This window comes from Corylus avellana, chromosome ca9, assembly GCF_901000735.1.
Source record: "Corylus avellana chromosome ca9, CavTom2PMs-1.0".
Classification (NCBI taxonomy): Eukaryota; Viridiplantae; Streptophyta; class Magnoliopsida; order Fagales; family Betulaceae; genus Corylus; species Corylus avellana.
Window position 1 is genome coordinate 15,994,130 of NC_081549.1, and position 14,235 is coordinate 16,008,364.

At 38.4% G+C, this 14,235-nt stretch overlaps 1 protein-coding gene across 2 annotated transcripts in view; it reads left to right on the forward strand.

Moving 5' to 3' along the window:
* The window catches only part of LOC132192141 (probable CoA ligase CCL10), a 20,348-nt gene extending 7,487 nt beyond the window's left edge, over nucleotides 1–12,861 (forward strand). Inside the window, exons 1-6 of one of the 2 annotated variants that reach the window (XM_059607383.1) lie at nucleotides 240–1,329; nucleotides 2,392–2,581; nucleotides 10,300–10,445; nucleotides 10,665–10,732; nucleotides 10,838–10,940; nucleotides 12,568–12,861. In XM_059607383.1, the coding sequence (XP_059463366.1) occupies nucleotides 325–1,329; nucleotides 2,392–2,581; nucleotides 10,300–10,445; nucleotides 10,665–10,732; nucleotides 10,838–10,940; nucleotides 12,568–12,681 (1,626 nt within the window). In that variant the 5' untranslated portion in view covers nucleotides 240–324 and the 3' untranslated portion in view covers nucleotides 12,682–12,861. Of the gene's footprint in view, nucleotides 1–239; nucleotides 1,330–2,391; nucleotides 2,582–10,299; nucleotides 10,446–10,664; nucleotides 10,733–10,837; nucleotides 10,941–12,567 lie in introns of those variants that run through there. The other variant, XM_059607384.1, reaches the window with a different exon arrangement.
* The last annotated feature ends 1,374 nt before the right edge of the window (nucleotides 12,862–14,235 follow it).

Sequence of the window (14,235 nt, forward strand, 5' to 3'; positions counted from 1 at the left end):
TCTAATATTAAACCTGATGAATAGCCATGAATTATCGGATGTTTTTGTAATAGTTAAATTGGTATGTTGTTGATGACGTCCTAAATGCGGCCGGAGATGAGATGAGAGTGATTTACAATAATGATGGCCTTCACATGTTGAACAGAAATGGTGGCCTCCATATTTTTTCTTGTTGGATGTTACTGTAATGGCCGGTGGCCTACTGCCTACGTGTCATAACATAGTCCTCTTATGTTGGATGTCATATCCTCTTGTACACACTTTCTTCGTTACTGACTCCAATCTCCGACATTTTCCCACTCCCCAAACACAAACACCCCATTCATGGCAAAATCCTTCAATCCCAAGACCCAAACCTACTCATCTCCACGACCACCCATCCACTTCCCTGCCAACCCCAACCTCTCCCTCACCTCCTTCCTCTTCCAAAGCACTTCCTCTTTCCCTCACACCGTCGCTCTCATTGACTCCAACACCGATGAAACGCTCACCTTCCACCAGCTCAAACTCCACGTCTCCAAGCTCGCGCAATCTTTGCTCCAGCTCAGAATCGGCAAACACGACGTCGTACTCATCGTCGCCCCCAACTCAATCCACTTCCCGGTATGCTTCCTTGCTGTAGTCGCCCTCGGCGCCGTCGTTTCAACCTGTAATCCTTCTTACACCATTCCCGAACTCTCCAAGCAAGTCTTAGACTGTAACCCCAAGCTCATCATCACCGTTCCGGAACTCTGGCACAAAATCGAAGAATTTAATTTACCTTCCATAATGTTAAGTTCCTCAAACTCTATGAAGCTAAAGTCAAATTCGAAAATTTGGTACTACTCTGAATTGATAAAATCGAACCGGGTTTTTGATTTATCGGCTAAGAATGTCAGACAGAGTGACATAGCCGCCCTTCTGTACTCATCAGGCACAACCGGGACGAGCAAGGGAGTGATTCTAAAGCATAAGAACTTCATTGCGACGTCATTGATGGTGACAGCAGACCAGGACCGACACGGCGAGCCGAGGAATGTGTTTCTGTGTTTCGTGCCGATGTTTCACGTGTTCGGGCTCTCGGCGATCACGTATTCGCAGCTTCGGAGAGGGAACATGGTGGTTTCGATGGGGAAGTTTGAGTTCCACAAGGTGTTGGGGGCGGTGGAGAAGTACAAGGTGAGTTATCTGTACGTTGTTCCACCGGTGATGATTTTGCTGGCAAAGCATAGTGCGGTGAAGAAATACGACTTGTCGTCGTTGAAGCAGATTGGTTCTGGTGCGGCACCTTTGGGGAAAGATGTTATGGAGGAGATTGAAAGGAATTTCCCTCAGGTTTCGATTATTCAGGTAATTGGCTGCGTTCTTTCAACATTTTTTTTTTTTTCTCAGCTATGTGATATACTCAATTCACTTTTAAAATTTTTTTATAATTAAAAGATGAATTCAGCATCCCATGTCAGTATATCTCTTCAAACTAATGATTAATCTGTAACGTATATATATTCCACTTTTGCTTAAAAAAAGAAAAAAAAAATGCCTTAAAAAATTGGGTAAAGTCCACTTAACCTCCTCAAACTACGACTTCAATGACAATCTACCTTCCAAACTATCAATTAGGACAATTTACCCCCAAACTATCAAAACAATGACAATGTACCCCCCAATGCTAGCAAAATGATGAAATTACTCCTATAAAATTTTCAATAAGACAAAAATACCCTTAAAATTTTGAAAAAAAAATTAAATTTTAGTATTTTTGTTTTTATTTTAGTAAGGGTAATTTCATCATTTTGTTAAAATTTGGGCTACATTGTCATTGTTTTGGTAGTTTGGGAGGTAAATTGTCGTAATTGATAGTTTGAGGAATAGATTGTCAATGAAGTAGTAGTTTGAGGAAGTTAAGTGAACTTTATCCTTTGTAATTTTTGGGTTTTACCAATATTGTTTGTTAAAGACTTTCCTCCCACTTCAATACTATTCACTTCATTTTTTTTCAAAAAAAATTAACTTCAAAATATTCTCATTTTATTTACTTTTTATATCATATCATTTACTTTTTACTAATGTTTAAATAAAAAATTTACTATAAAACAAAACTTTTCAATACAAACAATTTTAATATTATATATTACATCAACTACAGTATCGAAGGAAAATGAGTCGAACGTATTTAACAAAATTCTTCCCAATTTTTCACACCTTTTCTCGTTTTTAGTTGATTTGACATTATTAACACTCAACTCAACTCAAAATTTTTCAAGTTTATTCAAAATTTTATATTCTTCATACAATCCAAAACATAAGCTCAACTACTTGTTTTTTCCTCATATTCACAATTTTGAATTCAGTTCAGAATAAAAAAAAAAATTCAAAAAATTTATATTCTTGTCTTATTTGTCATGCATGCAGGGATATGGTATGACAGAAACATGTGGAACCATTTCAACAGAAGATCCAATGGAACAATCTCCACTCTCTGGATCAACTGGAACACTTGCTTTAGGAGTTGAATCCCAGATAGTCAGCACAGAAACATTGAAGCCTCTTCCACCTAATCAAATAGGAGAAATATGGGTTCGAGGACCCAACATGATGCAAGGTAGACTTTTCATTTCATGTCTCCGATTTAGTTTCCCACTTTGGTAGAACATGTCTTCATTATGGAAGTTGTATTTAGACCCTGACAACACCTAACTAAAGGGGACAAAGAGTGACCTACCACACAACAACCAACCAAAATCAAATAAACCAAAAACAAATAAATCACAAGATTTTGGTTACCAAGCTAAAACCTTTGAAAAAATGTTTAAAATTTTCAGTTAATTTTAAAATCGCAAGAAATCATAAGACAACACCTAAAGTATACTGCGGTGATTAACCGAAATTTTTGGTTAAAATCGGTTATCGGTTAAGTTTGGTCAGTTACCGTGAGTCTTTTTAATTGGGGGGAAAACACCAAAGGCGGAAAAATTCTGCGCTTTTTCTTCCTTGCCATCTCCTTCCTCTTTGGAGGTTGAAGAACAACCTTAATCATTGCAGTGTCAAATACAGCTTTGACATTCTAAACAATTAGACAGGCTGTAGTGGGAGACGAGAGAGATAGAGGTAGGCGTGAGAGAAAGAGTGGTTTGAGAGAGGCTGCCAGCAGGACAGGGAGAGAGAGAAAGGAGGCAGGAGAGGCGTGACAAGGGTTAGGGTTAGGGTTAGGGCTGAAACTGAAAGAGAGGTATATATACAAGCCAGACGTCGTTTTGCGTTCCAGTTAATTTTTTTCAAAAATGAAACGACATCGTTTTACTCCAACTTTCGGTTTGATTAACCCAACAAAAAAAAATTGTTATACCAATTAACCGAATCAAATTGACTTCTGTATAAAAAATTCATACCGATTTTCGACTCACAAAAATCGGTAGGCATTTAATTTGCCAACCCCTAAAAATAATGGCTTTAGTACATAGCAAGCCCTTTTGTCACACCCGAATTCCAAAAAGGTGACCAATTAATGCAAGGAATTTTTTTTTTTTTTAATGAGTTAACTTTTCATTAATATAACAATCAAATTGGGCAAAATGTTTTCTACAATGCCAAAGATACAATTTTGAATCTTCACAACCCAAATATTATCTATATGTCATTGGTCTATAATTTGCTCCCGGAAAAATGGAAAACTCAGTATGTGCGTACATAAAAAATAAATTAAGAAAATCTTTAAAAATCTCACTAATTTGTGAAATACCTCCTTGATAAAAAGTTCTCTCTTTGGAAATTCTAAAATAAGATGTTTCTGAAAATTTTCAATTTAAAAGTTTTCATAATAAAATTTCTTCTTCTTTGATAACTCTTAAATAAAAATGACTCTAAATTGTAATGCTTTCATGGTAAAAGCTCTCTTTTTTCTTTTTCTTTTTATCATATAAAATAACTCTGAATTATAATGCTTTTATAGAAAAATCTCTTTCTCTATGAAATTTCGTAAACAAATAAACTATAGGTTAAACACATTTTTTTTTTTTTTTTGTAACAAGACATCCATTAACAAACCAAGGGGCCAAAGGCCTTACAACAGGAGAAAGAAAGAGAGGGGGGTGGATCCTTTCCACTACATAAGGGGATTGAAGGAGGGGGGGGAAAATAAGTGGGAATGCAGCCCGAGAACACTCTTGCCGCGGCCCAATAAGCCACATGGTGGGCGCAGAAGTTTGCACTTCTGTGAATTTTCTTTGCCTCCCAAAGAGGGGAGGCTTTAAGGAGTAACAAAGAGTTGGCAATCACTGATTGTATATGCCAGTCAAAAGTGATGGAAGGGTTTTGCAAAGCATCTATAATCACCGATGAGTCACCTTCAAGAGAGAAACTTGTGAGCTTCAAAGAGGCTGCTAAGGAGGCAGCAAGTTGAGCTGCAAGAGCTTCACCATAGATGGGATCACATGGAGGATTTATTTGGGAAATAGCCTTAACAATGTGACCCTTTGAATCTCTACAAACAGTAGCCTGCACTGAAATTTTTTTCCTTATAGCAGTGTCAAAATTGATCTTGTGTGAACCTGCTGGGGGAGGAGACCAAAATTCTTTTACAGTAACAGGGGAGGAATACTTCCAAGCTGCTGCATGATCCAGAGATGTTCTTTTGATGGAGCTAGCCAAAGAAATGATATCTGGAATAATGCCTTCATGCACTGCTTTATTTCTAGAAAACCAGAGAAGATCACATAAAACCGAAGCATAAATTTGAAACAAGTGAGAATCAGCTTTAGGAATGCCAAAAGAGGAATAAGGATAGATGATGCCTTTTATCCAGTCTGGGAGACTAAGAGAGGACCAAGCTAAGGAATCAAGAGGCCATAAAGAGGATCTCCATGCAACTCTAGCAAAAATGCAACGAAAGAAGAGATGGGAAAGAGAATCCTCTTCTGAGCTGCAAAGAGGGCAAAGGGATTCTGAATTAGGGATATTGAAGATAGCTTTCAGCCTGACTTTAGAGGGGACAATGTCCCAAGCAATTTTCCAGAGAAACAAAATCAGCCTAGCATTAAGCTTAAGCTTCCATAAAGCCTTCCAAGAGCCAGACTCAAGAGGAGAAATGACAGTAGAGGTTCTAGGGTTGCTAATCAACCTATAAGCTGAGCAGGTAGAAAAATTGCCATTTGAAGAGGGGGTCCAAAGAAAAGAAGTGGAAAGGTTAGGGCTGATTGGAATCTTTAGAATTTCTTTGACACATGGGGAAGTGAACAAAGAGACCAGAAGAGGGAGATTCCAAGAGCCATTTGGGGTAATGAGATCCGATATTATCAAGTCAGGATAGGAGGACCTACTCAGAAGAAGAGGAGTGGGGGTGAAAAAAGGCACAGTAGGAATCCAGGAGGAGTTCCAAACAGAAAGGGAGGAAAAACTATGAATCCTATGGTAAGCACCTTGAGAGATGATTGGCTTAGACTTTAAGATGCCTTTCCACAGCCAAGAAGAGGAAGAAAGGGAAGAGGGGGAGAGGAAAGATTCAGATTGGAGATACTTACCTGAGAGCTGGGACACCCAAAGAGAGTCTGAACCCGTGAGGAGCTTCCAACCAAGCTTTGATATGAGGGCTAGATTCACATCTTTCATCCTCCTAATGCCTAAGCCACCAAAAACTTTGGGGGTGCAGATAGAGTTCCAAGACTTGAGAGAGAGATTCCTGGTTTTTTATGAGGGAAATCCCCACCAAAAATTTTTGAAAACCTTGTCTAACTGGCTGCAGAGACTCTTTAGGAGCAGGAAGGTGCTCATGGCATACGAAGGGATGGCTGTAGCCACAAAATTGATAAGCATCAACCTTCCAGCTTGAGAGAGGGACTTTGCACGCCATCCATCCATCTTAGATTTAACTCTATCAAGGATATTGAGGAAAGCTGCTTTTTTGGAATTGCCTAAGAGGATAGGGAGACCAAGATAAATAGACTTTGATGGGTTTTTGGAGTAGGGCAAGATATCAAGAATCATTGCAGCAGTGGTGAGGTTGGTGTTTTTTGAGAATCTTATAGAAGATTTTCCATTATTAATGGATTGGCCAGACCAGAGGCAGTATTTCTTAAGGCAAGAATAGATACTATTGGCTTCTTTGAGGGTGGCTTTACCAAAGATCAAGAGATCATCAGCAAAAAGGAGGTGGTGGATGGCTGGGGTATTCCTGGAGATTTTCAGCCCTTTGATGTTTCCTAGAGTTTCTTCTCTAAACAGCAATCTAGATAGGACTTCTGTGCCTAAGATGAAAAGGAATGGAGAGAGGGGATCACCTTGACGAAGGCCTCTCTTGGGGGAAAACTGACCAAAGGGGCTTCCATTAATAAGAATGGAGAAAGAAGAAGAGGAGATGCATAGTCTGATCCAGTTAATCCAAGATGGATGGAATCCCAACTTCTTCATAACAGATAATATGAAATCCCATTCCATTTTGTCAAAAGCTTTCTCCATATCCATATGAAGAAACATGAAACCCCCTTTCCCTTTTTTGCTTTTGAAAGAATGCAGAAGCTCATGGGCCAGAATGGTGTTGTCTTGGATATTTCTGGAAGGAACAAAAGCTGATTGCAGGGGAGATATGATCTTGGGGAGCAAAGTCTTCAATCTAGTAGCCAAAATTTTTGTAATAATTTTGTAGACAATGTTACACAAGCTGATAGGCCGAAAATGGTGCACTGAATGAGAACCCTGCTGCTTTGGAATCAAAGCAATGTGAGAGTGATTTTGCTCCTGCTGCAGATGATGATTCTGGAAAAAATTTCTAATGCAAACAAGAACATCAGTTTTGACAATGGACCAGTATTTCTTATAAAAGAGAGCTGTGAACCCATCCGGACCAAGAGCTTTAGTTGATCCTAAACTGGAGAGGGCTTGAACCACCTCTTCTTCAGGAGGTAAGGCACATAAGAAAGAGTTGTCCTCTGCAGAGACAACAGGATCAAAAAGACTAAGCATATCTTCTTCAATAGGAGGAACCGAGGAGGAGAACAAATTGGAGAAATGGGACACAAAATTCCCTCCAATTTCAGCTCTATCAGAAATCCATGCCCCTTCATTTGTCTTCAAAAAGTTTACTGCATTTGATCTTCTTCTAATCAGAGTAGAGGAGTGGAAAAATCTGGTGTTGAGATCCTTACACTGCAACCAAGTTTCTCTGGATTTCGACCTCCAAAGAGATTCTTCTTTAATCAATAAACCATCAAGTTCTTTTTTCAGCAGAGATTCTTGCAAGCTAGCTTGGGAGCTGGGAGGGGAAATCTGGATCTGATCAATCTTAAACAGAGAGGACTTGATCTTTGCTTGAATGTTACCAAAAATAAGGTTGTTCCACCTTTTAAGGGCTGCTTTTGTTTGAGCCAGCTTCTTCACCAGAACAAGGCCTGGAGGGCCAGAAACCAAATGCTTCCAAGTAGCTGCAATGACCAGACCACAAGAGGGATCCAGAGTCCAGAATTCTTCAAATTTGAAAGGTCTAGGCAAAAAGGAGGAGGTAGTATTAGTGTTTAGAGAGATGGGGTTATGATCTGAGATGGAGGCCGGGAGTTGGATAAGAGAGAAATCAGGGTGAAGATGAACCCAATCTAGGGAGGCTAAACCTCTATCAAGCCTTTCTTTAATAGTAGCAAAACCTTTTCTATTGTTACACCAAGTGAAGGGGTTACCAACAAAGCCAAGGTCCACCATGCCATGCTGATCTATAAAGTTTCTGAAGGGACAGTGGGAGGAGCTAGCAACAGGTCTGCCTCCAAGTTTTTCAGATTGATCCAGCACAAAGTTGAAATCACCAATGCAGAGCCATGGACTAACAAAAGCCTCACCAGCATCAGTGAGAGAGTCCCAGAAGGCTAGTTTGTTTTTCTTTTCTGGGGGGCCATATATACAAGATAGGATCCAGGGGCAGTTGGGAGGGTCAGAATAACACCAAGCAGTGATGTTGTTCTTATTTGTGAGAAAGCTTTCTAGTTCCACGCCTAACCTCCAGGCAAGAACAAGACCACCACTAGAACCAATAGAAGCAACTTGAGTCATCAAGTAGAAACCAAGACGATTCAGAATAGAGGAGACTTGAGAAGGAGAAGTTTTTGTTTCAGAGAGAAAGAGAACATCAGGGCTATTGGCTCTGATCAAAGCCCTGAGACCACGAACTACAGCAGGACGAGAAATCCCTCTGCAGTTCCAAGATAAAATCTTCATATGCTGCTGGGGGACACCACATGGTCCCCTAATTCAGTGGATACAATATTAACTGGCACAACAGAGGCAGCAAGAGAGATAGAAGGTATAACCATTTTCTTTTTTCTAGAAGCTTTGAAGAAAAACCTTGTTGGGAGCTGCAGAAATTTGTTTGGAATGGAGTCCATAGGAGTGGGAGATTCCTATTCATCAGGTGTGAGAGCTATCAGAGGCGAGCTACATGAGCCTTTCTTGCATGGGAGAAGATCCCCAGTCAGCCTAGCTCTTTTCTTTTTAACCAGAGAAGGGTTATAACCTATAGGGGAAGGCTTTACAGGTTTGTGTAGGCGTGGTAGGAAGAGGGAAGAACGAGTGTTTTTTGAGGGGCTAGCTTTTTTGGAATTGTTTGAAATTTTTTTCCCGGGGAGAATTGAAGGGTTAGTTAAAACCGTTGGTGTGAAAGTGAAAACTGATGTGGAGGGGAGAGGTAGAGACATGTTTGGGCTTAATGGGAGACTAATGAATAGAGAAGGTTCGGCTTTAGTGGATGGCCCAGGTAGATCCTGGTTCGAGACTAACGAGCAGTGGGAGTGAGGAGATAACTGATTAGGAGGTTGGGATATGGGATGGATAAGAGATTGATGTGGAGTTGGTGGTATGGCTGTGTTGTCCAATGCAGAAGCGGTGGAGGGGATAAAGGTGATGGCATTTAATGAAGGAGAGGTGGGGAGTGATGTGACAAATGTTTGAGATATTTTCTGCTGCATGAGACGTGTAGAGTCTAGCTGAGTTTGGGCATTGTGAACAGGAGTTCGGCCAGCTTCACTAGACTGAGTTAACTCATTTGGCCTATTTTGAGAAGATGAAGGTTGTGTTTGGGTTATGGTAATGGCAGGGCAGGTTTTTGTAATGGGGGAGTTTGAGAGCATGTTAGAGAAGATGTTAACTTGGAGAGAAACAGCATACTTTTCAGGAAATCTATCTTCGGGTGGAGCAGTGCAATGGAAGAGTTTATGACCAATCCTTCCACAAGAAGAGCAGTATATATCCAATCTCTCATATTTCAGAAAAATCTAGAGAGACTCACCTCCATCTCTACGAAAGGTGAACCCAGGCTTCAAAGGGTTTCCCACTTCAATATCCACAAGGAGCCTTAGAAAGCTTCTGAACGTTTTTTTTTCACCACTTAATGCATCTACCTTGATAAGCTTTCCCAGGCCTTTCCCAATAGATATGGCAATCTTTGTAGTCATATTGATTAGAGGAAGACTGTGAACTTGGATCCAAAAGGGGGCTTTGTTGAAAGGTAGTTCACCTAAAGTAGCTTGTGGATGCCATTGCTGGAGAATGATGAGGAAGCCATTGACATTCCAAGTGACTTGTTTCTGAATTCTTGCTAGGTGTTCAGGCTTGGAAAGTTTGAACAGAAATTTGTTTGGTCCTAAAACAGCATGCGAGAAGGGGACGGTAAATTCCCAAGCTTTTGAAAGGGCTACAAAGACAGCCTGGTTGTTTTGAGTTTTATGAGAGATGACATGTCCTACCAAAGGTAGGCATTCATCCGTGGCTGTTTCAGCTGTTAAGGACTCAATCTGGGATGAAGGATCATCCCAAGAGAGAGCCTCTGTCTGGGCAATAAGACTCTCAATATCCATAGGGGAGAAAGGTAGAGAGAAAAAGGATGAGAAAGGAGTAAAAAGGAGTAAGAGAAGGAGAAAAGGTTTCAGGTTGACTGGGAGGAGGAAGAAAAGTTCAGGGGAAAACTTTCTTCAAGAGGAGCTCTTTCAGAGAGAGAGAGCGAGGAGGTTAAACACATTTTTAGTATACATGGTTTAAAGACTTTATTTTTTACCAACTTCGGTTTTAAATGGTAGCTTTCTTATGATTAAAAAGGGAGATAATACTTTTGTTCAACTTCCATCCATAAAATTAACAAAAATCCATGTGGCCAAATGATGAGATCACACGTGGCCATACGCTCATTAAAAATTAAAAATTGTATCAATATTTTTTTTAATTAAAAAAAAAAAAAAACAAGATAACTTCCTTAGTCTTGAAAACAATCTTATATCACTTAGTTTATTATTCCTTGTCTTATAGATTCCATATTGCAAGTATGACTCATGTAGGGTCTAAAAATCCTTTCAGGTTACCATAACAATCCCGAAGCCACAAAGCTAACTATAGATGGACAAGGATGGGTACACACAGGAGATCTTGGATACTTCAATGAAGAGGGACAATTATTTGTTGTAGATCGAATTAAAGAGCTCATCAAGTGTTATGGTTTCCAGGTTACTTCGCCATGCTAACCATTTATTATGGAGAAGTTTAAAATTCTTGTTTCTTCTATATTTGTATGAATAATCCATCATCAATACATACAACTCTTTCTACTATCGTCTAATTTCCAGTGTTCTAGATTCCATTGAAATCATGGCAAAACTCTGTTGATTCTTCAACTTGTGTGGAGGAATCCAGCCTCACAAATGAGCATGAATATTGTTTGTTAGGTGGCACCGGCAGAGCTTGAAGGGATGCTGCTTTCTCATAATGAAATATTAGATGCTGTTGTGATACCGTAAGTAGGAGAATCATAGAATCCTTTTTCCCCTGCTGCTATTGCCTTTATCTTTGAAATTAACACTTCATCAAATCAAAGCTATATCTTAATTTCTATTTGTAGATTCCCCGACACTAAAGCTGGTGAGGTCCCAATTGCATATGTTGTTCGCTCCCCAAACAGCTCGCTAACAGAAGAAGATGTCCAGAAATTTATTGCCAAGCAGGTAAGGATGGGGGGCCTGAAAAGCATAAGTTTTTAGACAAGGAAATAGTAGTTTTTATAAGTGAGATGCTGAACACCATTATAGTAGTCTCTTTTGAATTGAGAAATGCTATAGCATTTATCTCAATCTTCTTTTCATTTTCTTCATCCTTTTATTTTTTTTTAAAAAAAAATAATTATTTGATCTATAGAATCTACCTAAATGAAGGTGTAAGTCCTACAGATCTAATAGTTGATTATTTTTTTTTTTAAAAAAAAAAAAAAAAAAAAAAGTACGGAGAAAGATGGAAGAAGAATGAGAGAATACTATGTACCAGTTCTCTTTTGGATTATGGATGCATCCTCTTTTTGCCTATATATATATGGTTTGTGAATGTTTTAAATAAAGGTATTAAAGAGCTTTATTAAAAGCACATTGAGGAGCTTCTTCTATATGAATAACTTCTTATATAATTGTGAGAGCACTCTTTGCAAGCCTATAAGCTACTTCGTTCGCTTCTCGTCGAATATGAGAGACTCTACTTTGTATAAGAGATTGCAGCACAATTCAAGCATCGTCAATTACTTGGCCATAGCGACACCAATTTTGTCCCTCGATCTTTTCGTAAGGCCTGCACTACTTGTAACGTATCTCCTTCTAGCTCCACCTTAATCCACCCCATCTCTTTAGCAAAAATAATTGCCCGTAAAGCAGCAATAGATTCAGCTATAATTGGGTCAGTAATATTACCTTTTGATGATTGCAAGGTAGCCAGCACCTCTCCCACAGAATCACGTACAATCACTCCTATGCCCATATTCTTATTATGTATGACTACTGCGGCATTCCAATTGACCTTGACAATTCCTTCAAAAGGAGTTGTCCAACGATGGCAAACTATTGTTTCTTCATCTTCCATTTTATTTTGGATGGCTTGTGCATCTGTATATTCTTGGATGGTCTCAAGGGCCTTCTGAACAAGTTGGTTAGGATGGTCAACCCCCCAATGGACCACATATATTATTTCTTCTTAGCCACAAGTTCCAAGCGACCACCGCCATTGCCTCCAATTCATCCTTATTGCGCATAATATCTACAAAGAGTATAAACTCTATACATCTCACCGCATTTTTAAAGCTTCCGACAACGTACACTCCATGCATCTCTAGCTCGCACTTGGGAAAAAAAAAAAGTCAACTTGACATTTATAAGGCTCAACACATATCAAGTACTTAATGCTTCAAAATAAGACAAATGCTACAGTTCCTCATAGTGTTCTCTTGATCCTATTTGGAAAAGCGAAAGCAAAAAAAAAAAAAACTTACCCCACTAGTCCCACATTTTTTTTTTTTTTAAAAAAAACAATATCTACGTGGGATTAGACGAACACGAGGAGAAACCATAACATTCTCCTTAAAGTAATGCGAGTGTGTATTCACTTGTGTATATTTCCTTTTATTATTATTATTATTATTATTTTTCTTAGATATTTTGTAGTTAATATGTACTATACACAGATGTGTTTGCATGGTGATAAAGCACTTTCATCATAGAGCGAATACTATAGGTTATTTAGTGACTTTTTTTTATTTTTAAATTATAATTTTGAAGTTTAAAAGTTTTTGATAAGTTTCTTTTGCCTGTACAGGTTGCGCCATACAAAAGATTAAGGGCAGTAACTTTTGTGAAGAGTGTTCCAAAGTCAGCTTCAGGAAAGATTTTGCGAAGAGTGCTCATTGAGAAAGTCCGATCCAACATATAAAGGTACCAAGCTCTCATAAAGCTCTTGTCCCCCCTTCAAGCCTTAACCAAGGCCAGCCTATCTTGTCTTTAACAAATGACTAGATCGACCAGCTGAATTATATTAATAAATAATCATGTGTGTGTGTATATATATATATATATACTACAGAAGAAAATCAAGGATTTGCGTTGTTTTTTAGATGATGTGATAAATAATAATGTGAAGAAGTTCACGTCGTTTTATTCACTTCTTTTTCTTTTTCTTTTTTTTCTTTCATATAATCAAATTTGGACAAATAAGTGATCAAAATATCAAAAAGGGGTGAATTCGAAAAATAATAGTGCAAATAAACGAACTAAACTAGGAAATTGGCCAAATAAATGGCTCGATCCTCTCAAAGGGACTGTGCACATAAAGCAGTTATAAAAGCAAAAGGAGCACATGAAGATTGACAAACCTCAAGCGTGTCATAAATCCTAATTACATGTGTAAGAACTTTAAGATATCCAAACCCATCTGCCCCTCAGCACAGAACAACATCATCCACCCGAAAGAAGTCGATGCAGGAAACACACTGGAACCGAAGAGAAGGGAGTACCGACTCCGGAAGCACTAGTCAAATAGTAGTGACGGCAGTTAGGGCTGAGTATCGGTCATATCGGTCCAGTTAATGGGCTTACCGGTTACCGACCGATAAGCTATCGGTTAACCAAAACCTAACCGATTACCGACCGATAAGAAATGTTATCGAAAATTATCGGTCATATCGGTAATCGGTTAACCGGTCGGTTAAATCGGGTTTTTCTGGACTTTTTATTGGGCTTTTAACTGGTTGCTAATTGGGCAAAAAATTAATTGTTTTGGAGGCCCAAATACCTTTTGTTGGGCTAAAGCCTAAAATAACTTATTAAAAATTAGTTATTTTGGGGTATATTTTTTGCTAAAATAACTTATTGAAGCTTTTTTTTATATATTGATCCACTACAATATAAAATAAAAATCAAATGAATAAACTGCCAAATGCATGTAATGCTTTAGGAGACTTTTTTTTTTCTTTTTTTTTTTCAGTTAAGAAAATAAGCACAAATAATCAAATAAGAGAGACTAAAAAATAAAAATCACAAATATGCTCAATAGTCAATAATTATACAGTACTCTACTCATGCAATAGAAATATAATTACCAATAAAACCACCATCCTAAACAAGCCTCCTCTTCAGGAACTTATTGTTTACAAACTTATTTCCCTGTCAATGTAAACAAACCTAAAATGCCAATTAATGAATAATGCTTTCACAAAAGGCAAAGAAATCACATCCAATGCATTCATTAAAGCAGCAAACAGCCAAACACCAGCACCAATCTAGCAATCTCAAATCAACAAAACTCACAAAAAAAAAAGAAAAAATCAAACCTACGTTACCTACCCAAACCCAAATTAAAATCCATCCAAAAATAATAAACAAAGTATCAACTAAGTAATGTCAGTAAGTCACTTAGTAAAAGGAAAATAAGTTTAACCCACATAAAGGGCAACACCGATTACACAAATATCAAAGGTAGAAAGAAAAC